At 39.0% G+C, this 25,461-nt stretch overlaps 1 protein-coding gene across 1 annotated transcript in view; it reads right to left on the reverse strand.

The window, feature by feature from the left end:
• Nucleotides 1-4,891: 4,891 nt before the first annotated feature.
• Nucleotides 4,892-25,461, reverse strand: part of GAP43 (growth associated protein 43) — a 93,752-nt gene continuing 73,182 nt past the window's right edge. Inside the window, exon 3 of the mRNA XM_023623730.2 lies at nucleotides 4,892-5,575. Coding sequence (XP_023479498.1) covers nucleotides 5,490-5,575 — 86 coding nt within the window. The 3' untranslated portion in view covers nucleotides 4,892-5,489. The remainder of the gene's footprint in view (nucleotides 5,576-25,461) is intronic.

The following is a 25,461-nucleotide window of genomic DNA, read 5'->3' on the forward strand; positions in this document are numbered from 1 at the left end:
GAGTGCTTAGATGGGTCATGAATTCTTCATTTTGCCACAGCCCAGACCAGCTTTGAACCACTCCATGTTGTCTATATCCAGGAACTTCATGGTCTATACTTTCTCTAGAAAGCAAAAACAACTTCCTAAAGTAATCCTATTAACTTTCCAGGAATATTAAACGCTTCGTTCCCAGGTCCTCATGGGTCAACCCACTCTGAAATCTTCCAGTCAGTCCCCAGGTATCACTAAGAGCTCACACAACCACAGCCGCCTAACAGCCAGCAGAAAAAGTTTATCTAGAAAGCAAGGATTCTAGCATTCCCTTTGAGAGCAGCGGGGCCAGCATTAGGGTGAGGTAAGTGAGGCCCTTGCCTTGAGTGTGAAAATTAAGGGCACATCCAAAAAATTAGAAATCAAGATAAATAATATTTTAATGCCAAATTTAAAAAATCAAAATTGATGCAAAAATGTCTATGACAAAAAAAAATTAAAATTTCAAATAAAAACAGGTTGCTGTTTGCTTCACGACCCTGCATTATTGTGCCATGTGTCAGTCCTTTCCAACCAGCCCTCTGTTCCCTGGCCTGGCAAGGCCACATAGGCCATGTCCGCCAGGAGGCAGGTTTATGAGGGCCAACACACTGGGTAATGTGGGGCTCTCTATATAGTCCTGTTTTTGATTGCAGAGCTTTTATTAACTTTCTCACTTAGTTCAAAATATGGGATAATGTTTTAAGAAGTGCATAAAGAACTGCACCTTTTTCCTTTTGTCTCAGGCTTCAATAAGTCACTGGGAAGCACCCATGGGAACCATGAATTTTCAAGTCTTCTGTCTCTAATCTGGCAGTCTATGAAAATGTCTGCAATGTGTAAAGTAGTTTACAAAATAATATGTATACCATGATCCCATTTTTATCTTAAATATATGTATCTATATATACATATGAAAATGGATAGATAAGTGGATGATATGGGAAGGGAGGAAGGCAGAAAAGCAAGCAGATAGACTCTATAAAGTTGCGTCTCTAAAAGTTAAAATGCTTAATTCTGGGTGGCAAACTGTGGATTATTTTTACATTGTTTTTTTTTCTCTTTTTTGGTAGGGGAGGTGGGGGAAGATTAGCCCTGAGCTAACATCTGCTGCCAATCCTCCTTTTTTAGCTGAGGAAGACTGGCCCTGAGCTAACATCCGTGTCCATCTGCCTCCACTTTATATGTGGGACGCCTACCACGCATGGCATGCCAAGCAGTGCCATGTCCGCACCGGGATCCGAACCGGCGAACCCGGGCCACCAAAGCAGAACCTGCGAACTTAACCACTGCGCCACCGGGCTGGCCCCATGCTGTTTTATCTTGTTTATATTTTCTACCTTTCTACAATGAAACAGTATTATTTGGGTAGTTAAACAATAAAATTATTTTCAGATCCTATGACAATCCTGTGTGCTTTTGTAGCCTGATCGTATTGATGCAATGTTAATCAGCAACATTTTTCTTTGCATAGAGGCATCTTGCTTCATCAAAAACGTACTTAGTACAGTACCATCTGTGACACTAAATATGCTGTAATTACCAACAGTGACACATACCTGCAGAAAAACAAATCAGGTAACCAGTCTGCTGGAAATTGTACATTCAAAATATCCTCGCCGTGTTAATAGTATTCTGCAAGAGCATTTAATGACTCATCATTCTTATAGCTATAATCTTCTCCTCATTCGCAATGACTATGAGTTTATTTCCAAGAAGGACAAATTGCAATTATATAGGAGTAAAGACGTGACTGAAGGAAGTGGTGGGTGTGAATGCAGGCCTTACCTACATGATAGGGAACCATGAGTTTTAATCCCCTAGGGAAAAAAATTAGGTGAGGTTTTTTTTGTCTTTTTTTTTTTTAATGAAGAAAGCCCACATTTCCAGTGCTTATTAGCTAACATTTAGCTAGAAGGGTCACCAATCATTAAATTATTTTTATAGCCAGCTTAGCAGAAGCTGTGTTTCCATGACAACAGACAATGTATAGGAAGGTAAAAAAAAAATATAAGATAATGGGATTTGTGGTAATTTTAATAATGCTCTATGGAAATCATTCATCAATGTAATTTTCCTATTACTCAGGCTTCCATGCCAACTGTAGACCGACTTTCCTGCGGCTGGCTGATGTTGAGAATAATGCATTTTTGAGAGCTCCTAAGAGCCTTTTCCCTAGGGAGTTGAGACAGAGAGTCTGGTAATTCCTCTCTAATCTCTCTTATGAGTTGAATATGGGAATGGACCACTGTAAAAGACCCTTAGGTCACCTCAAACTGACCAAGGAAAGTGAGGGTTTGGTCAGAGCAGCAGGCTTTTATCTTCATTCTCTTCTGGAATCCACATCAATAGGTTTGCTCAAAAATTAAACGTTATGGGAGGAAAAGAGGAATCAGGCTGCTTTCTGTATTTCTGAACTAAGCCACTGATGGTGGAAAAGATGAAGGATAAGCAAAGTGTGAATAGGGTAATGGGAATAAAGGGTTCTATTTTAGAAATACCTTCATCTTCAAAGAGATCAAATTGTTTTACATCATGACTGAACATTTTAGACCCAAATAATACAGCTTGGTCAAAAGACTTTACTTCATGCAGACATGGCCATGGTTTCCTATCAATGGGATATTGGATCTTATGCCCAGAATATGATCTTATTACCATTTGAAAGAACCACTTGTCAATGTTGAGGCCTTTTTCACTTGTCCTCAACCTAGTTTTTATTTTTTAAAAAGTAATCCAGATGTAGATGTTTTAGAATCAACAAATTATGTTACTTTCTGAATAGAATTTAGAATCTATTTGTTTTTGTATCTTGAATGTTTTATGTTTCCCAGTACCACCTGACTTTGTGTGTATTGTGTATAAGTTTGAATCACATTGTTTTGTATCAGTGTGAGGCCTGCAATTATTCTTGGTATGTCTTTTAGGATCATTACAGACTCTCTGACATGTCTTCCCTTACCTTAAAAATTCTATCAAGGAGCCAAGACCTTATAAACCAAATAAAAGATATTCATAAGTAAAAAGCAACATCTCAACTTTGACACAACTAGAAGACCACTAAACAGTGTATACTAATATAGACTTAAAAGATCATATGCTACTGTTTTCATTATGACTACAGATTTAGTGGAAGAAGTTTAGAATTATACTTTGAAGAAGAGGTTGAACTGCACCAAGTCATAGAATTTGCTTTGAAGTACAGATTTGGGAAAGAAATTAAAGCATTTATCCTACCAAAAAAACTTTGAGATAAAATAGAATTCCTAAAGCAATATACTACCAGTATGATTCCAATCCATGGCTGATGTTTTCCAACAAAATTGTCTCACATCTGATGAGCTCCTTATCAGGTCATGATTGAGTCCCAGGTACTTGCTCCAAAGTCTTCTGTGCAAATCACACCAACTCAGAATGAAGTCAAACTCTTAAGTTGTTTTAATATGTTGTTGATGCTTTCTGACATTTTGTGTGTGTGTGGTTACTTCTCCCAGTGGAAATTCCACTTAGTGTCAGTGACAAGGAAAGATCCCCTGACCCAGTGAGGACTCATCCTTCATGTGACATCAGCTTTCTTCAAAGGATTAACTAGGCAAAGTTCTGCACAGAGCTGAGTAGAGTTACCAAGGTATAGGTTGCTCCTAAGATCACTTTTTTCCAAGATCTTCATTATTTTGCAGGCTTGGCACAATTTTCTTTCCTTGCAAGGAAATTCTGTGTGCGGATGAGTGTAGGAAGCTGAGGGGAGTCCACTGGTCATGCTTGTCTATGAGAGAGGACTCAGGGTCAGGGCAAAACATGACTTGTTATGACTTTGCACCAGGATTGATTTAGGAAATTTAGAGGGAAAAAGAACAGCATCAGATACTTCAGGATTTAGGAACATCACTTTGTTTCTTATGGGAATTGTTTACCTTCTAATAGAGGGTAGTTAGATTAGAAAACAGGAACTGGAAGAAAATTTGAAAAGGATGGATGTGCTAAGTGTAAACTTTTTTTATATATACTATCACCATCGGCAGGAACGATGATAACTAATCAAGAACCTGACAGCTGCCTTGGTGAGGATAGCTCCAACAGAAGTTAATAGCTGAAAAAGATAGACCGCAGTGGGTCAATACTTGGGTTAAAATAAATTATCTTAAAAAAGCCGAGGGGTTCTGAGAGTTATACATATCTCTGTTATATTTAACTTAGCAAAACCTAGAATAACTTTGCATTGGATATTTCTCTTGAGTCATGAAAATACTCTGAGGTAATTTTAGTAAAAGAGGTCTTAATCTGAGGTATGGGTTGAATTCTGCCCCTCTTGCCCAAATTTATCTGTTGAAATCCTAATCCCCAGTACCTCCAAGTGGGACCTTATTTGGAGACAGGGTCTTGACAGAGCTAATAAAGTTAAAGTGAAGTCATTGGGGTGGGCCCTAGTCCAATATGACTGGTGTCCTTAAAAAAGGAAAAATTTGGGCATAGAGATATCCATAGACCATGTGAAGAGACATAGGGAGAAGATGGCCATTTATAAGCCAAGGAGAGCAGCCTGGAACAGATCCTTCCTTACAACCTTTAGAAGGAACCAACCCTGACAACATCTTGATTTCAGACTTAAAGCCTCCAGAACTGTGAGACAATAAATTTCTGTGGTTTAAGCCACCCAGTCTGTGGCACTTTGTTACAGCCCTAGCAAGCTAATACAGCACCCAACAATCCCATCAAGGACCAAAGGCATTGGTCCTGACCAGAGCCTTAGGCTTCATCCATCTCTTCTTTATTAGGGTTGTTGGTGTCAGATTGGGAGGCCAGGAAGAAGATGAAATGTAAGACCCCAGTGTCAAACCAACTAATGAGAAGGTGGAAAAGAAACACGGAGCCATTGGAATTTGATTACTCTCATGATTTATTAATATTCAGATTGAAAAAGGAGCCTTAGAGTCGCAAGTTACGCTAATTGGCACATTTGCTTTATTTATTTATTTTTAAAACAAACTGAGTTTTTGAATTTTTTCCTTTTTGTTCATTCCATCACATTGAAAAGGAGGAAAAGTAAAATGGTTTTGAATTCACTCGATATTTTGGACTCCTCAGATGAACGGAACATTGCACACACACTTGGAACAGAGAGAGATAGAGAGGAAAGTGGACTCCCACAGGGCCACACGCACCAGATCAAAAAACTTGGATACAGTGCAAGAATTTCCCAAAATGATTGGATCATCATTACCAAAAACTTGCCATAACAACACCAAGAAACAAAAAATGTTTAAGCCACACTGTTTGACTTGGGATCTTTCCTGCTTTTTTTTTTTTTTAAATGTTTGCCACACAGAGAGAAAGAGGGCTAGTGGGTAGGAAAGGACAGACTCACAGACGTGAGCAGGACAGGAAGGGAAACTTCAGAGCAGAGTTGAGAAGAGGGTAGGGAGAGACAGGGTTCAGGAGAGGGGAGGGTGGGGACGTGGAAAGCCATTTCTTAAAGTTCAGGCATGTTCTTGGTCCGCCTCACGTTCTTCTTTACGCTCATCCTGCCGGGCACTTTCCTTAGGTTTGGTTTCATCTACAGCTTCTGAGGAAGAAAACAAGATGGGATGGGGGGAAAAAAGGAAAGTTAGTATTGTGTCTCATCTGTTCATATGACAGCGCAATGTATTTCTTCTTCCATACCATTTTATAAGAGATTTCAGGTAAAAAGAGATTATTGCTATCCCAAGTAATATAATTTCCAAGTTCAGAAGAGTTCACCTCCAGGAGGTTGTTCAGTGACACATATGGAAGAGCTCAGGAACAAAACCATGATATCATGGGCAAAAGTCCACTAAACAGAAATTACCACGGTCTTTAATCTCTCAGCCTTACTGTCAAGATATCCACAAACTGGCTCTTAGCTTAGGGAATCAATAACAATCTTGTATCTCTTTTCCATCAGTGTCAAGACTAATTGTGACAGATACTTTATGTGGATGCTGAACATCTATTCCAATTCTTTCGCCCCTTATTTCTAGTATTATAAAGGCTGGAAAGTGAAATACTTGAATTTCCTGCTCCTCTGGGAGCTAGGGGTGTCCATGTAACACAGTGGTGACCAATTAGATAGACAGAACTCCCTGGGGAGGACTCCAGAGGTGTTTTCCCTTTACTTTCTGCTATTCCTGATGACTGAGACATCAAACAATACTGGTAGTGTAGCAGGTATCTTGCGACCATGAAGACAAAAACTATACACTAAGGACAGTGGAGCAGACATATCGGAAAAAAACTAATATCAAGTGACCATACTACTCCTCGACACCTTTTCCTCAGACTTTTTCTTATTATATGAGACAAATAACTAGTTTCTTCAAACCATTGTAGTAGTTTTCAGTTTCTTGAAGTCAAAAACATTCCAAATGAATACACTTATCCATAAGGCAAGTGTGCTTTGATTAATAAGGTAGACTTTGTGTCTTCCTCTCTTGATGAGGAAGATTGTTCCTGAGCTGACATCTGTGACAGTCGTCTTCTATTTCGCATGTGGGATGCCCCCACAGCTTGGCTTGACAAAGCGGTGCCTAGGTCTGTGTCCAGGATCTGAACCTGGGCCGCCCAAATGGAGCACGTGAAGTTAACCACTATGCAACCAGGCCAGCCTAGACTTTATGGTCTTTTAAAGGATCATTTTTCCTCGGGAAGGAGGTGACTTTTCTAGTAATTTCTCTGCCTGGTGTCCTGATAGAACTCAGTCAACTGACTTCATGCTACAGATAGTTTACTAATATGACAATTAGTAGAAAGAGAATCCATTTGCCCTGAAATCCCGTTACTGAACTAAACTCCCTGTGTTGGGGTCCCTAAGATTACCCCAGGTTCAATGATTTATTAGGAGGACTCACAAGACAGCATACGGTCCTATTCATCTCTCTGATATACTACAGTGAAAGGATACAAAGCAAAATCAGCAAAGGAAGAAGTTGCATGGGGTGAAGTTTGCAGGAAATCAGCCACAAACTTCCAAGAGTCCTCTCCCCATGGAGTCATACAGGATGTGCTTAATTCCTCCAGCAATGAATTGTGACATGTACGAGACATCATCTACTAGGGAAGCTCAGCTGAACTTACTGGAGGCTGGTCATGTAGGCACCCAGAAGGAAAAGAGGTGTCCAGCAGAAACCACATTGTTTGCACAAAGCATTTAGGCACTACGAACACTCTTAGTTAGGGAATGGTAAGAACTCTCTCAAAATCCAAGCTCCCAGATATCAGCCAAGGGTCAACTTTACAAGCAGGCCTTTCTAAGAATTGAGAGATGTTGAGACTAGAGAAATGGTGGCTTTTTAGGAGACCATTAGAAGAGCTCATAAGAATGTATGTCTCTTTCAAATCAGTCAGCTACATAGATATATATTCAGATAAAGTTGAATGTTTATATCCAAATAAGACCACCACTGCTAAATTTATTTTTGGAATTCCTTCTTTGGAACACCTATTTAATAACATTCTTCTAAATCTCTTCAGTAGCAGAAAATGCTTATCCCTTTGAAAATATATTTAGTTTTTAGAATCAAATGAGGCTGGTCTGGTAAGCAAGGTAGCAGCTATGACAAGTAATTTTATCTTACAATGGCTCATTTTTGACCAAAGTTTTTAAGTCTGATTTATTTGGGAGGTTTGTAACTGGCTGTAAGTTATTTCCAAAATGTAGTTATTTTAGTGAGGCTACCTGCTACTAGTCATAAATATTTTTTAAGGCTATAGCCTTCTAGGGTGACCATTATTAACTCTTGAAGAACGAACACACTAATCACATTTCTCAGCAAAAATTTTTGGATGAAATTAATTCAATTCTGATCATTGTAACACTCTATGTACCAGCAGTGTTCCTCACAGATTACAGAATTTTGGTGCGCTAATGAATCATTTAATTTTCTGCCAGAAGAAAGCTTTCACATTTATTTCAGTGAGGTCCTTTTTTATAACAACTTGGAAGTCTTTCAGAGAATTCACTTAGTTCCCTAGCCTTCCCCAAACCTTCAGATAGCACAAGGATGCCCAAGGTGATTAATAATCCTTATCAGCTCCAAAAACACAACGTATTTACTGCCCTCTCCAAACTGTAAAAGAGAATTTGGACTTAAACGGCCCAGAAGCACATAGAAGGATCAGCTGTAGGGGTAAGAGGAGACTTCAACTTTCTCTTTCTAAAATGAAAACTTGAGAGCTACTATGTAGATTTAATGAAGGCTAAGAAACTCAGGAGATAAGGTAGAAGTAGGCTGGATGAGGTGAGAAGAATTGTGTACTTGTGGAATAAGGAAACAAGAAAAGGGAAAAACAAGAGAACAAAGATTCAGGTACTTCTGAGAAGGCACCACACTTTCTGTCCCCTGTTGGAGTGGAATCAGGTTAAATCCTCCCAAATTCTCCCACTTTCTCTTGTCATCCTTTGCCTGGGCATAGGAGAACAGATGAGACTTGGCACACATCTGTGTATTGTGACAGGGAGTCATTGCTGTCTATCTATTAAAAGAGCTTCAATAGCCACATATTTTTTTTCCCTCAAATACTTCAAAGTATTTGAAATATAATTATTTATTTATTTATTTGTTCAATAAATTATAATTGAGCACCTGCAGGTGTTGAGCATCTTTTAGGTATTGAGAAGAAGCAGTAAAGAAACCAGCAAACATCCTTGTTCTTGTTTAAGCCTTTCATAATACACCTTTAACAAACAATGCAATTCATAACCATAGAACATCAGCAATGAGGGGGACCTCTGAGGTCACCCAGTCCCTACGCCATAACTCTTCAAGGGTAACGACAACATCTATTTTTGCTCAACTTGAACCCCCCGTGTCCAGCACAGAGCCTAACGCAGGGAAGGTTCTCAATAAGCATCTGGTGAATGGAAGATTGAATGGATGTCATCGTTTTATAGATGAGGAAACTGAAGTCCAGATACATAAGAGATATTTCCTAAATTGTAAGATTTGCTTATGACCAAGCCAGGACTAAAACCTACGTCTTCTACTTGTCCAGGTTTTCTCATTATATCAGGTGGCCACACTTGACCAGAGGAGGTCAAGGTCAAATCCATTTTATCATATCAATTCAGCACTAGTAACTAAGTAGCTAGGGTCCACAGGCTTTAGTAGCCTACAAAACTTCTGAGAATAAAAACAAATTGTTGGCTCCCAAATGTAAAATAAAAGCCATAAAACTAAAACTGATGACGTTCAATCAGATGACTACAAAAGGGAACACGTCAATCAGCTGAAACCCAATTTGGCTGAACACGTACAATTATATATACATTATATTTTATATGAGATAAGAGTAACTTTTTATTTGTTTGATGTTAGTGAATAATGAACACGGGGTCATCTTTGTGTTAGATGAAGGGATGACTAGTTAGTAGGAAAAAATGTGTCACATCAGTGGATTCAGTGAAATTTTTATAGGTTGCCAGGAAACTACGGGAAGAAAAAATATGGAGGGAGGAAACAATATAAAGTAATAATATTTCATAATCATAAAAGTATGGTAAGCTAAGAACCCACCATAATATTGTAAATATAAACCTACTTGCAAATGAAGGAAACAGTAATCAGATGTGGACCACATACCTGCTGTACCTAGATCCACGTTGACAGGAGACTGTGTTTGAGTTTGGGAAAGGTTTCAACCATAGACAAACGGGAACCTACTGTGAACAGAATCCAAATTATGTATAAATGGGTCCATTTGAGCCTGAATGCCAGAGAGAACTCCTGGATATTGCTAACTTGTCCCTTTTCCCACTGATGCAAATTCTAGACAAGTCATTGTAGTTAATAAATCATGTTGACCATATAGTTGTATATCTACATTTTCTTACCTGTTCTATTCAGCAACCTCACCGCCTGGAAAGAACCACAAAATTTGACTTTTCTGACCTCTTGTATAAAGTGTTTACCTATAGCTAGCATATTTGAGCTCTTACTATATGCTCAGAACAGTTCTGAGTGTCCTTGAGTCACTTAATTCAATCCTCATGGCTACTTTAACTATCCCATTTTACAGCTGGAGAAGCTGAGGCACAGTAAGATGAAGTAACTTACCTAAGGCCACAGTGTTTGTAAATGGCAGCAGTGAATTTCAAGCTAGGACAGAGCCATCTAGGCAGCTTCTATTTTGGATTGCTGTCTCCACCTTACCTTTGCTCAAGAAGGATAGGGGGGCTTAGAGCGGGAACTAGAACAGAGAGTCCACAGGTGTGCAGGCCTGGGGCCTACAAAGTCTAAAAACTGGTCCTAGTAAAAGCAGCTTAGAATAGAAGGAAGAATCTTGATTAGCCTTGAATAACGTGAAATCTGGTTTTCATACTTTCTGGCATTAATTACAAAATTGTAAACGCTAGAGCTGAGTTAATGTGTAATCTTTAGTATTTTGGGCAAAAACTTGGATCACCATGGTGAATGTCAAAGATAGATGAATGGCTGAGGCCAGCTGGTCACTCCAATTATCACGATCCAATTAGGGTAAATTATCACATTCCCCATCTAAAGCATCAACCTCCCTCTGAGACAGAGATTGCTTAAGAAGAGGTTGTAGAAGCTAAAGAGTGAGTGAGATTTGCAGCACGAAGTGACACAGAACAAGGGAGGGGAAGTAAATGGGCCTGGAGTTGGCAAATGAGGAAAGCCTGGAGTTGCGGATGTGACAGGTGAAATCCAGCAAGACAAAGAGTAGAAAATGCTTTTATTTTTCCCTCAAGTTTGGCTCTGAATAGTATTTTTGCTTATATTAAAGATGGAAATCTAATATTATAGTTAAGATATTACAAGAAAAGCAAGATTAAATGAATCACATTTTTCTATCTGTTTATCATCTGTTTATTTATCTATCATCTATCTATCTATCTACCTAACCTCTATCTATCTCACCAGTGAACTTGTCCTCACTAAGAATCATTCCTATTCTACCTAGTGATGGCTTCTCCCCTCAAATCACTCTTCTACAAGGGAAATCAACCCCCTAAATCCAGCTTTATTATGAGATAGAATGTGCCCCCAAAAACCCCCCAAAACCCCAAGCTGATGACACATTTTAGCAGTTTGGTCAAAAAGGGGAAAAAAGTTGTCTTTTTAAAAATTAAATTGTGTAATTTTTATAATAATTATTTATATTAAATATTTAAATTCTTAATTCTATTCAGTCGACGTGAACAGATGCCAGAACCTGGTAAAGAGCTGTAACCTTCTCTGGCTTGGCATTTTAGTGTTGACAAAAACATCATTTCTTCAAGACCCAAAGACCACTTAGAAATCACCATATCCACCAGCAACCTCTATGAATTTCATCATTTCTGCATTAACTTAAAAAGATACAGTTGATATCACAGACTGTAAAGTCATGTATTCTTAATGTTCTAGAGTTGAAGGATGCTTCGAAAGGGAAGAAAAAACGTGTTCATTCATTCATTGATTTATTCAATGAAAGATCCTGGGCCTTACTATGTGCCACACTGTACACTGTAAATATAGCAGTGGTGATACAGCAATGAAAGCACCAAGCAAAAATCTCTACCTTTTTGGAATTAATATGCTAGTAATTAGTAGCATATTTCTATTTATACAGCATATATAAAAATATATTTATATGTACATTTATAGCATATATATTTATATGATAGTAATTACTACCATGTGTACTGTTTGTTGGAGAAGGAGTGGTAAAGAAAAAAGTAATAAGTAGACAAGAATGCAGCCCAAAGGGGCATAATTTTTCCTGGGCCACTTCTCCTGGGTTTGCAAAGTTGAGTATCTTTAATGAATCTCATGAGTCTTGAAATACGGAAAACTCTAGTAGTTTTCACATTCTTGATCCACAACCACCATTCCTAAGAAAGATCAAGACCACATTAAGATGGTAGTAAAGATGGGAGTCATCTCTATACCTGTTTGGAGCACAGTGGTGGTAGCCTTGGAAGAGTAAGGGGTCCCAAGTGGATGATTTCACAGTGGTCCTTGAAAGATGTATGCCAAACTGGCTCTCTAATCTTTGCTGAAATAGATTCTGGAAGAAGCCCTAGCCTTTATGCATTCCATTCATTTCCTCGAAAGGGTGAGAATAGCATGTCTGTGCATTCTGTTGGTGAGAAAATACCAAGAACATATGCAGCAGCGGCTGCTTGCGTGCTCAGCCAGGCAACCCGGCTGCAGTGCTGCTGGAGGGATGGCGGTGTTCCCAGCTGCCATCGCCTACACTGAGCTCTAATGGCCCTGTTTACTGGCTCTGGTCCAGGCCCCTTCACAGCCCTACATTACTGAAATTAGGTTGAGTGGATTTCCGAGTAAAACATTACCTCTTGGGACCTGCCCAGCTCTCCCCAGCCTTGTCAACATTGATTAAATAGAAGCTGCCATCATCCTGGGGCCATGCCCACAATTACTCTACCAATCACCACTGGGCTGGGATGTTTGCTTCCTTTCCATTTTTATATTCACTTTTCCTGAATATTAAGCATAATCACCTCAAAGGCTCAAAGGAAAGTAATAAAAAAAATTCTGTAGCTAAGTCACATACGTCCATTTGCTACTTGCATGCTCTTCCCTTTGAGCTGTGTACCAGATGTCAATCTGGAGTATGGATCACGGCTTTTGGTGATCATTGGGATCCACATTTTGATCTTCTCTTTCTTTCTTTCTTTCTTTCTTTCTTTTTTTTTTTTTTTTACCACGTTTTATTGTTTAAGTTCCTTTCAAAGCACAGAGCCGGTATATACCATTTTGATGTCAGCAGAATGGTGCAAATATCACGTATGCACCCACCCCTTGTTTTCCGAGCTTTTGAAAGAGAGACTAATCCTATTGCTTATAACACAACTCACTTGAGGATTTTCAAAGAGTAACAAATAAGAATTTAACCAAGGAGAAAACTCAGAGGCACCATGGCAGGGTCCACTGATATCTGAAACATACATACACATGTCTACTTCTTCTCTCAAAGGTTTAGGCCTAGGACCAAGCTGATTTGTATTCTAGCCTGGACTCTGCCATCAATTAGTCATACGATCTCAGAGAAGTTACGTTTCCTTTCTTTGCCTCAGTTTTCTAATATATACAAAATATGGATAATAACGACTGCCCCACCTTGTTGCAGGTTGTTTGAAGGTTGAAAGAAGGTATTTGAAAGTACTTTATAAAATTTCAAGTGCAGAATGTTGAGATTTTAATCCAACCTGTGGGATTCAGGTAAAAAACACCCATCAAGTTTAACCTTCTCATCCTAAGAGGAAAAAAACAATTTCCCAAAGGAAAAAAACCTTCTTTCCCTGATAAATGATTAAGATGACTCCTCCTCTAGAATATTCCTGTAAATTCCCTGACTCTGATTAGAAAATATGGATACAAGTGATTTATTAATTAAATAGAGCTCCTTAGTTAGCAGAAGTTGGGAAAGAATCTAGGAATTTTAACCTTTGGAAGAAAAGTTGGTATCTTTTTCTGAAAGAGCAAAATGACCCTGGGATTTTTTTTAAAATTAAAACAAAAGTCAAAGAAGATACAAGTTGACTGGCCTTGAAAACTTCTTGAACTTTCTCTATACAAAATGTCTACCAAACCATCAAAAATTAGTGTTTTACCTTCTTCCTCCATTATAAACATGCAGAAAGATCAAAAATTATAACTTATGTGGCTTGCATACTTGCCTTACATCATTTTTGGAACAAGATGGGATGAATATATAAAAATTAAATGTTGTTAACATTGTTTTTTACCATTATCACAAGGAATAAGTCAACTTTTAAAGGTTAAACATAAAAAAAAATTGGGGGATATTTTCACTCTAGCATAACAGTCAAGTAGACTCACTCCTTCATTCCTCCCCCCAGCTAAATTAGGTGCGGAGCTGGCAGGTGAGTCTGTAGATGAGTTGAGGCATTGCTTACTCTTAGTACTTGGGAGGAATGGAAGAATAGGGAGTTAGCACAAACAATGATGGCTCCTGTGACACTGAGAAATTCTGAGAAGGACCATGTCAAGGATAGAAAAGTGATGCTATGATACTGAGTGTTGCTAGTAGTGATGATCAGAAACAGTTCAACCTAGAAATTGTTTGTTTTCCTCTTTTCTGTAGAATTATGTATATACATATTTTTTAATTTGCAAACCCAACATTTTTGCGTGTGTGTGAAGAAGATTGGCCCTGAGCTAACATCTATTGCCAATCTTCCTCCTTTTCTTTTCTTTTTTTTTTTTTTTTTTCCCCTCCCTAAAGCCCCAGTACAAAGTTGTATATCTTAGTTGCAAGTCTTTCTACCTCCTCCACGTGGTGTGCCCCACAGCATGGCATGATGAACGGTGCATAGCTCCGCGCCTGGGATCCAAACCGGTGAACCGCAGGCCGCTGAAGTAGAGTGCATGAACTTAACCACTATGCCACTGGGCTGGCCCCTGAATTATATATTTTTTAAAAAGTTCAAAATCCCATCTGACAGGAGTTCAACTCCGCATCCCTCCTTTTCACTTCATTATCCCAGGTGAGGAGAATTCTGGCTAGGAGAAAATCCTAGTTGCATCTCTCTAGCCTTCACAAACTCAGTTGTCTAAGAGGCCAGGCAGATAACATTAATGTGAAAATCTGGCCACAGGTAAAACCAGTGGTGGGGTCAAAAGGCATTCAAAAATTTTAAGACATTCTCACTGAAAAAACAAAAGGGGGCAAGGTGTGTGGAATAAGATTCTTTAATTGTACCAGGTAGATACATTTGTGGACTGTGAGTTCAAAAGGGAAGATGTTCCCTTTAATTAGAATAAAAGATAGTCATATTTGTCTTCAAGAACTAACTTCAAATCAGTAGTCCTAAGTAACAGTGCTGCCTTTTCCATTTAGCTCACTTACATCACTCATATTTCAAGATTTTTTTTTAGCAAATGAAGTAAAAAATAAATAACGCCTATTTCAGATTTTCGAAATGGTCTATCAAAGCAAAAAGAGAGCAAATCAACTCTCAATATTATCTCTCACTTTGCTTGCCATTCGAATTTTCTCTGCATCTGCACATCCCTACCTATGTTTTCTGGGTGCCCTATGCTCCTTGTTACTGATGCTGTTGATACCCTCTCAGATCCCCTTTACCAGGCCCATGTACCCATCGCCCAGCTGCTGGAGATGTTGGCTGCCAATCACCCACTCCCGCACCTTGCGCAGGGGAGGTAAACCGTAAATCACGTCAACTTGAGGTTCCTGAGAGCCGATGCCCTCTCTACCCTTCATGACTCCAGTGCCCTGATTTTTGGACAAAACAATCTCTGTGATGTAATCTGTGCTTCAGAACCCTCTCTAGGATCAGGCTGAGACCACACTTTGCCTGAACCCATATTTTCGCCTCTCTTCTTCCCCTGGCCTATCGGCTTTTCTCACTCCCTTACAGATTTCCACCAATAAAGCATTTGCTCAAGATTCTCTTCATAGGCTGTGAGTCTAGGGAATGGGGCCAGAATTATTCCTTTAACCAAAAATTAAGGACTGGAGATGGGAGGCAGGCCAGTTAATTGCCTTAGTCAATGTACGCAGCGAGTGCTGCTTAATCATCCCTCATGACCCAGCTCCTATCTTGTTTCCACACCTCCAAACCTATCCTAGACAGAATGAATCACTTCCTTCTCTTTATTTATACAGAAATTATATTCCCTACATTATACGCTAGTTTGTGGTATCCTTTCTAGGCTTCTTGACTAAGAAATAAGTTCTCAAAGGAACAGGATACCTTTGCTAGAATTTAAACTCCACAAAGGCAGAGATTTTTTGTTGTCGTTCAATGTTGAATCCCAAATCCCTAGGAAAGTGCCTGGCAGATATGTACTCTTTTAGTGAATCAATTCATCTCTGTTATCCCCAACTCCTAGCATCATGCTTATCACAAGATAGTTTTTAATATTTATAGGAGGAAAGAAAGGAAAGGAAAAAGGGGGAAATCCCAAGAATTCTTTGTGACACGTAAATAAAACCTCAATTACCTCAAGAAGAAAGTGTGGAACTGTAATGTTACCATGACTGCAGAATAGAGGTTTATCTGAATTTTAAAATGTTGGATTATAAAAAGGAACCCCAAGATTAATCTGGTTCACAGCCATGGAGAGCATTATCCCATCATCCTCCACTTTTTTGGTAGTTTTAATTTATGCCTTTCTTCTAATTTTATTACAAATTACTCAGATATAAAAAACCCAAATGTAAAAAATAGATATTGACTATACCCATAACTATTTCTAGATGTCATCGAGAGAGCTGGTTCTAGACCCAGACTATTTGCATTTAAATTCTCTCTGATATTTACCATAACTTTGAACAGACCAATCTTCTCTATTGCATACTCAAAGAGTAGCCAGTTGATTGCCAAAGGAAATAACCTTACCCTTGGCCTTAGCACCATTTAATTCCCTAAATTTTGCAGCAAAAATTTACCATTCTGAATGAGCAAGAACCAAGTCACTCCCTGACCCCAGATGTGTTGTAAGTCTTGTGTCCTGTAGGCAAGTCACAGAGGGGATAGCAATTCTCCAGGCTTAAGACACCATATCCAATTTTTGTTGTTGTTGAGGAAGATTTGCCCTGAACTAACATCTGTTGCCAGTCCTCTTCTTTTATCCTTTTTTTGTTTGAGGAAGATTAGCCCTCAGCTAACATCTGTGCCAATCTTCCTCTATTTTTTGTACATGGGACACCTCCACAGTGTGGCTGGTGAGTGGAGCAGGTCCATGCCTGGGATCCCAACCAGTAAACCCGGCTGCTAAAGTGGAGCATGCAGAACCTTAACCACTTGGCCACGGGTCTGTGCCCACCATATCCAATTTTAAGAAAAATTTCCTTATTTGATAATAATTATCAAATCCAAGACTTGAAAGAAACCTAAGACTTTTTGTCCCTTAATCAAAGGAAAAACAATCAGATACAGTGAGATTTTTCAATTTCATTATGAAAAAGATGCTTTCATTTCCAAGAAGCCTTGCAGCCATCTGGGGACAGGGCATATGTTGAGGGAGAAATCTCTGGGCCTGTGTAGAAGGCTGCTCTGATGGGATCATTCTTTCCACCTATGCACAACTCTCACTTTGGGGTCTTCTGAAGCAAGGAATTCCAGCAGACTTTGAGGAATAAAGAGAGGAGAGAGATGGAGCAGGGAGTGACCATTCTCTTAAAAGAATTCCAGACAAAGAAATACCATATTTTTTTGGAATCTTGTTAGAACATCTTTGAAGTTAGCAAATTCCTTCCCTAAGGGTTATTTATAATTTCTCCTGTTGCATTTTGGAGGAAGTTAACAATTTTCAAAAGATCAGACCTCAGGTATTTGAGTTAATTATTTAGGTCCATACTTAGGAGATGAAGAAATATCAAACAGGCTATTTGTGTTTGTTGGTCACTTTTCAATGAATGTACTTTCTTAGCTTTTCTTTTTCACAGTTTTTCACATTTTTTGAAAGAGGCTGCTTAGGTATTATACTAGCCATTCCAAGTTTGGTTTTCCTTAGGTATTTCTGTTACACTCTTCACATTAGATCTTACCTAGTGATCAGCTGCAAAAGTGTAGTAATTTGTGTCCGCCAGACCTTGAGAAAGTTAATGAATAATCTTCTAGGTTATACTGGTTTTCATTTAAAAATTTAACTAATTATTTGTAATGTTTTAACATACACGGAGATAACATATATTGAATTAACATGCCTTATTACAGAGTTTGCATTTTCAACAATTGTCTTTAAAAGCAAAAGCAAACCTAGGTTTGTCAAATTCCATCATCTGATGATTAAATGACCTGATTATCTGACTCCAAGGTTAAAATACAGAAACCCAAACTAGACATAATTCTAACTCTGTAAGAGTCACTCCAATGGTGACTACAGCTGCCTAAAAAGTTTTGCTACTTACGAATATCTATTGCTTGGGCAACATTTAAATTTTTGAAAAAAGCACTACATCTGTGAGTCATACTCAGCTCGTGCCTTGCCATGACTCTGCATGATATGTTTGGGTAGTGCTTGAGATTAGCCAGACAATTATTTGTCATTGTTTAAATTTTCCCTTATGGCTGTATGTACATAGCACAAAGGAAACTAAAGACTTGGCAGTTGTCTTGCTAATTTTAACAACGCAAATGGATAAACCACATAATTCAGGACAAAAATACAAAATCTATATATATTGTCAGAGAGTTGGTTTGTAATTGTTCTTAAATTACTAAGTAGTGGAAGCTGAAGGAGATCTTAGAGATTATCTGACCTGAGTCCCTCATTCCCTCTGAGAAAAACTGAAGATGGAGAGTTTGTGTGACTTGCCCAAAGTCACACAGCTAATGAGAATTCAGTGAGCCTCCCATCATACCATGAGGCCTCTGACAGCCTTGGGGGATGAGCGGATTCTATGCTTGATTCTCACTTGCGTCTCTCCCTAGTAGTCCTAAATGCACCGTATAAATCTACTCCTTTCTTCCCTCTCTCCTTCCTCCCTTCCTCTCTCCCTCCATTTCTTTCTTCTTTGTGAAATAAAAGGTAAACTCAAAAAACTTTTGCTTTAAGGACTACCAGAAGTAACTTTATATACGCCGAGCATTATTGTTGTGACAAACTTTAACATATTATGTACAGATTGTGAGAGGTGAACTGGCTATTCTATGCAGAGAGGAAAAAAAAGTGGGAACCACTAAAATTAGTAACTTAGGCTGAAAAGTTATCATCGGTTATGGTAGGTTTCATAAACTAAATGATTCAAGTGTTACCGGATAATGAGAGTCCAGAAGTAGCTAAAATTACCACAAATGCTGTCATAGCTAGGAATCCATAAGAGATCATTACTACGTCCTGAAGAAGAGGAAATAAAAGTGCATGTCATTCACCCAGGTAGCACCCCCCACACCGTCCACTGAAAGGAGAATGTCAAAAAAAAACAACCACGAAGGTTTAACTCAATTTTGAAATTAATTTAAAAAATATTATTGTAACAAGAAGTCCTATAAAAGGTGTTTGTGTTATATGCTTGCATGTAGATAAATAAACTCAATCTCCATCTCTTACTGAGACAATTCATTTTGCACTCATTGTGTGTTTCGGCTTCCTGGGGCCAGTCAAATTATGGCACTGCCTTTGAGTGAAAAATTGCTTTAAGAATCAATAGCACTCACTGGAACACAACCAGAGCTATATTGAAAAAGTAATATTCGCATTTGTACTGATTTTTCTCTTTTAGTCAAAGATCTCAAAGCTCTTTATTTATATTTAGTGGCAAAGAATGTAATAGCTTTGGCTATTTGGGGACGTTGGGACAATAAGCAGTTAAAGAATAAAGATTCATGCTGAGTCTTTGCTTATCTGGGATAGAGTATAGAATTGTGTATGTTCTGCCCATCATGTAATACTGTCACAATAAAAATCATCCCACTGAAGGCTTTCTATCTTTTCTCTACTCAATGTTTTTTTCTCTAATAAAGTCATTGTTCAAGACATACCTATGTCTAGTATCTACCTCCTACTATCTTCCTTCTTTCAAAATTCTATTTATTTGAAAGTAATCAGGCTATGCACAGAAACTTTAGCGTAGAAAGCAGCTTTGGAGACCCTCCAGCAATGCCTCACCTAATACAGGAATCCCCTACAACACTCCTAGCAGATGGCCAGCCTCTGTCTCAACAGGCCACTCCAGCTCTAATGGATATTCAGCCAAAATCTACCTCCTCTGAGCTTTTATGGAGTTCTTTCTTCTAGAATAACACAGAACAAAATACATCCTCAATATTTTCTTTTGTACAAGACTGTCCAAAAGTGCACAGATAACAGCCTCTTTCCTCAAGAAGTTTGTAAACCTGTTCTTTTCCTCTTCAGTCAACAAATTTTATGAAGAATAAATTATAGTTATGCCACCTTTTCTTCATTTGACTTTCTTTATTTCTTTCTGCATTGACTTTAACCTCACCATTTTTCTAACAGTGCTCTCCTCAAATTCACCAGAAAAAATTATATTCTAAATCAAAAGGCCTTTTCCCATTTGCCATTATTCTTGATCTTTCTTTGACTACTCTTTCTTTTGACAGTGTTGACCTCTCCTTGAGCTCTATGTTCCAGAAGACAGTAACAGTTAAGAAATTCTCCCAATCTTTTGTTTTCTGAAGTCTCTCCACCTTTTTGTACTCTAGGAAATGGCTTCCTGCAAAGAACACCCTTCTCCATGTGATGTGCCGTTCACTCTTTCTCGAGACTCCCAGAAGTCTCACAGGTGACTCTTTTGTTTACCTGTAACAAGGAGAAACACAGATCTTCCCCGCTTTGTCTGAAGCTGCTGAGAAAGCCAGACACAGACCCTCCAACTTCCTGTTCTTCATCTCATGAATGGGTAGCTGAGACTAGAATTTTGTCTCTTTGAAATAAGCTAGACACAGAGATAAACAAATTCAGTTCAGCTAACTGACTAGACTTCTCCTGATTGCAAAACAACCCCAGTTGTAAATTATTCCACCTGTAACTTGTCTATTTCTCCCTCTAAAGGTCTAATGGAAAACCACCCCACCAAGACACTATGATATTCGGACTGGATCCCTATTGCAACAGCCTGAACAAAATCATTTCATTATTAGTGCATTTTCTCTTTGACATCTTCTTAAAATATTTCCTTTTTCTTAACTTCAATGAAAACTATGTTTCGGATTCTTTCTGCTGTCTCCTATTTTTTCTTTTGCCATTGTGGGCCTCATTTTTGATCCCTGCCCCCTAACATGACCACAACCCAAGATTCAATTCTACATTCTTTTTGTAGAATCTGCATCAGAAAACTCATTCTCTCTAATGCCTTCAACCCCAACCCCATAACCAGGTAAACATCAAATTTATATTCTCATTACCATATTGTTAATCCCTATACATCACTGTAAGGATATTACTTTCTTTATCACAAAACTTTAATGACTCCTGGTTTCTTTTATATTTCAAATTCCAATTTCTACTGCCAAATATTTCTGTACATCCTTGACTCTACTTCTGGCTCCAATCGTATATCTCAATCTCTACTGCACATCATACAACAAATATCATTACAATATAACCAGATTGGTCATATCATTCCCTCAGTGAATGATTCAAGTTTAAACTTTTCTCTCTCCATATGCACCTATCTGTATCTGTTGATTTTTCTTTCTCAGAAACACTTCTTCCTAACTGAGGCCATGAATTGGAAAGAAAAAATAAAATAAGAACTGTATTGATATACTTGATGACAAATGTGCCAGACTCAAAGGGAATAGAGACTAGCCATACTACCACTGCTTGGGCATGGAGCCAGGAATAGGCAATGGAAGGAAGCACAGGTGGGTTAGGGCAACACAATATCTGAAGTATATGGTTAAGGGCAATAGTCAAATAGGAGGTTAACAGCAGGAGTAGTCACTACATGAAGGAGGTAGAAAGAGGCCAGTATAGATAGATCATGGATATGTACAGAAGTCTGTCTGCCAGCAATGGGGCCCCCTAATCAGAGGTCCAAGAATAAAATTCCCATCTTTAAGTGGATGGATGAGAATAAGGCAGGGCCTTAGTCTCAGAGAAACCAGAGCACAAATGAGATGAATGAGACAGAGACTTAGGTAAAGCAAATCAAGTAGAAGTTTAGTTAGTCGAACTGTCCCCAAGTAAGAGAGCAATTATTGGGGTTTGGGCACAAGCCGACTTGATGATGAGCCAATTGTATGGATGGCTCCTTAAATTATCTTAGTCTAGGAACGAGAATGACATCGATTCCTGAACCAGGCATAGAATTCAACCTGAAAGAGAGATGGCGAGTGACCCCATTGGTGGGGCCTAGAGGGATATGTGGCAGGACACTGGGCTGGCATTTCAGTGGGGGTGCAGACACGAATGTCTGAGCCAGTGCAGTCGTCTCTCAACATGTCTTTTCGCCTCCAAGGTGGCCCTCTTGAAAGTTCTTCTCTGTCACTGATAATGATACCTAAAATAGTTATTTAAAGCTGACAGATGATAATGTGAAAAGGGAGAGGAGATTGCTGCCCCGAGAAACTCTCTGACATCATTGAGTCTGGAACAGGGAACATGGGTTTCCTTGTGATTTAAATGAAAGTGTACTAAATAAAGTTTTTTTTGTCACAGTCTCACTATAATTTTGCTTGGATATGTTTGATGTCTGCTCTCTGTTTGATCCACGTGTCTTTGCCATCACTGCTGCCTCAGGTCACAGGATTTCCAGAGTAGTACAGAGGCTTTTAAACTCATCCATGGGCCTGGGCCATCTTGTTCAACATTGAGACCAAAAACAAGAAAATACTAGGGCTAGGAAAAATAAATTAGGAGTTAATATTGTTTTCTAAGTTAGATTTTTATGAAATCTTAGAAGGAGAACTGGTGAACTCAGGGAGATGTAGTAATTAATTTGGGGATAACTATAGTATTGAAAATGTTCAGAAGATGTGGGGGAAAATGAGAAAAAATTTTTTTTACTGAAGTTAACTTGACTATAAATAATAATGTAGAAAGAAATTTATGGAGTGTTGAACACCTTCTAGCCAAAGACTATAGGAACATACCTATAGTCTAACAAAGTTGGGTTTATGGACATGCTTCAGCTAGGCTGAACATATACTGTGGGAACCCATAGTCATCATGGTAAGAGGAGGTTATAAAGAACTTATGTGGGCGTGAGCTAGGTGATTTGGAGGTGGATTCAAGGAAGCCGACCTTTGCTCTGGATTGGATGCTGCCATGAAACAGGGGTCATTTTATGATAGGCATCTCAACAAATATTATTTAGAAGGAAGGAGGAATGAGGAATGAGGCAAGCATCATCATTCATATGAACCAGGCTAGGGAACTATTTGGTAGTTTGGCGATTTAGTCAATGTTCGTGCTTAGTCTGTGTTTGGGCACGACTATGGTGGTCTTGTTTTATCTTGAACCATCACACAAAACCTGATGTTGGTGTTCTATGGAAGTGTTTATGTTAACAGGAGAGCTCTAAGACCTATCAGTGAGTCCCACATGAGCTCCTGGCTGTCAGGGGCTGCTTTTCTATTTCTCAGGAGAAATAGGGGAGATTAAACTTGATTTTCCAGATCTGAGGTGTCACTGTTAAGGCCCTTCCTTGTATTTGCCTGTATCCCACTCCAAAGTTTCCCATCTAGTAATACTCATGGACATGTGATTCCCCTGAGCATCACAGAAAGAGAAATTATATTGATTGCCCAGAGACAGTGAAAAGATTCTACTCAACCCCGCACCATCAGCTGAAGCCCTATCCTGAAATGCTTTTACTGGCTCTTAAAGATGCTTATGGCTCCCAGTGGACTAGTGGCACTGTTTTCTAATTTAAAATATTTTAATTAAATAAAATCCTTCGTGAGGAAGAAAGAATGAGCCAGACTGGGGTCTGTCACCTCAGTGGTTTTCTCACTTCACTGATATGATAAGACATCAAGTTTGTGTTTTTCACCCTCTCTCTCTTCCCCTCCTTCCTTTAATGGCCTGTCAAAGGGAAATTCCATCCTGTGTTGGCATGAACGCCTGCTGTAAATAAAGAGGAAATGGGAGGAAAGAGGAGGAGGGAAGAGAGGGGTGTGTGTGATAGAAGCTAGATTTGCAGCTCAATTGCAAGGCATCTCTCAGAACGTCTAGACACCAGCTGCCTGGTAACCATGGTAACCCACTAACTTTGGCTGATGGGCTGAGGAGTAATGACTCTCAGGAGATCTGGGTGGGAGCATGGTGGTGGGGGCAGAGGAAGGAAGGTTGGGAGTGATGGCAGAGAGTGTTAGAGTAACATGGAAGAGAGCAAGAGAAAACAAAACCCTCTTTGTGAAAGGGTGGCGTTGACCTTGTTACCATTTTTCTCACGCATGTTACACATGTGGTGACAAGATACAAATTTGCCATACCCAGCAGGTGTCAAGACACAGGTTGCTAAAGATGAATAGCTGAGCTGGAATGATTATATTCCCATCAACCTCCTGCCAGTGCCAAAGTACTTCCTCAGTAAACCAATGCTGTCCACGGTAAACAGACAGAATCAACAGTTGTTTGCAGAAGTCTCAGGAGAAGGAAATTCCAATCCCCAAGAATGTCTACCACTTTTACAAGCTCTCAGCAATGAAGATTAATCACGACATTTTATACCAAAAGTATACCTGCTTCCTGCTGCTTGCCATTTCCCTCTCACATGCAAGGATTAGGCTGTGTTCAAATAAAGAAGGATGGTGGTGGGAATGTTGAGGGAATGAGTAAGAAAGGAAGAGCTGCCAGTTCAGGGCCAAATCATCTACCATTCACACATTTTGTTCTCTTATTCATATTGTTGATGCAAATAATCCATAATCAGTCTATAAATCAAAATTGGGATGAGTTTATTATGAGCCAGATCTGAGGACTAGTCCGTGGCCTTCCTTTCTCAAGGAAGGAAGGGCGCCAAAGAAGTGAGGTATACAGAGTGGTTATACACCATCTTGGAATAAAGAGCATATATCACATATGACAAGAATGTCCCTTTTACAGTTGTCACAAGATGCTTAGCTGGCACAGCAGATCAGTGGTCAGCAGGTCAGTGGTCACAAGGTGAGCGCAGCAGGTTGGTAATTGATTCTTAGTTCCCAGGAAGAGATGCTTATCCTTAAAGAAATGCTAATATGGAAGGAAATTCTATCCCTATCTTTAAGGGCATCATTTCTGTCTTTGGGACATAGTAAATGTTTAAAGCAGATTACAATGTGTGCTCAACAGGCTATGTCAGGCCCTTTTGGAAAAACAAGGTCAGGTCAAATCAGTTTTAACCCAAATGGCTTCCTCATCTACTCTAATATATCCTATTGCTTGTTATTTATTTATCAACATCATCATCATTCCTATCATCAGAGGTTTCCAATCCATAGATTTTAAAGTTTTACAGTTGCTTGCTGTCACCCTGGTCCCTTTCTACAACACATTCCTTTTGCATTGGGATTTTTAGGTAGCATGGGCACACCTACCTCCTACCCTTCTCATCACCTAATTGTGTGCTCACTCCCACTCCCTACCCATATCTCTCCACTCCACTTCCTTGACTAAGTGCCAGCATATACAAACACTACCCCACGGACATCTACTCTTTGGTAATGGGGGGCAGTGCTTTCTCACCAAAGTTTGTCTACAGCCACACACACTAGATTTATTGTCTCTCTCACAGAGTTTTGACTTTGCTCAAGCAACTTTAACCACGAGGTTAGACTCCAATAGAAGACCTGGTTTTATTGGAGTTATCTGAGTCACAAAACTGTTTTCCAATTGTGCAGAGCCAAGAGATGGTACGAGAGTGAATTCTCAGACTCTGACTGATCAAAACTAAGATTTATATATACATATATATGTACATATGTCCGAGAGTGAATTCTTGGACTCTGACTGATAAAAACACACCAACAGTCTCCGGATTTTTATGAATGGTTCTTCTGAAGAAATGCTCTTCTATGAAAAA

Source organism: Equus caballus, chromosome 19 (assembly GCF_041296265.1).
Source record: "Equus caballus isolate H_3958 breed thoroughbred chromosome 19, TB-T2T, whole genome shotgun sequence".
NCBI classification, from domain to species: Eukaryota; Metazoa; Chordata; class Mammalia; order Perissodactyla; family Equidae; genus Equus; species Equus caballus.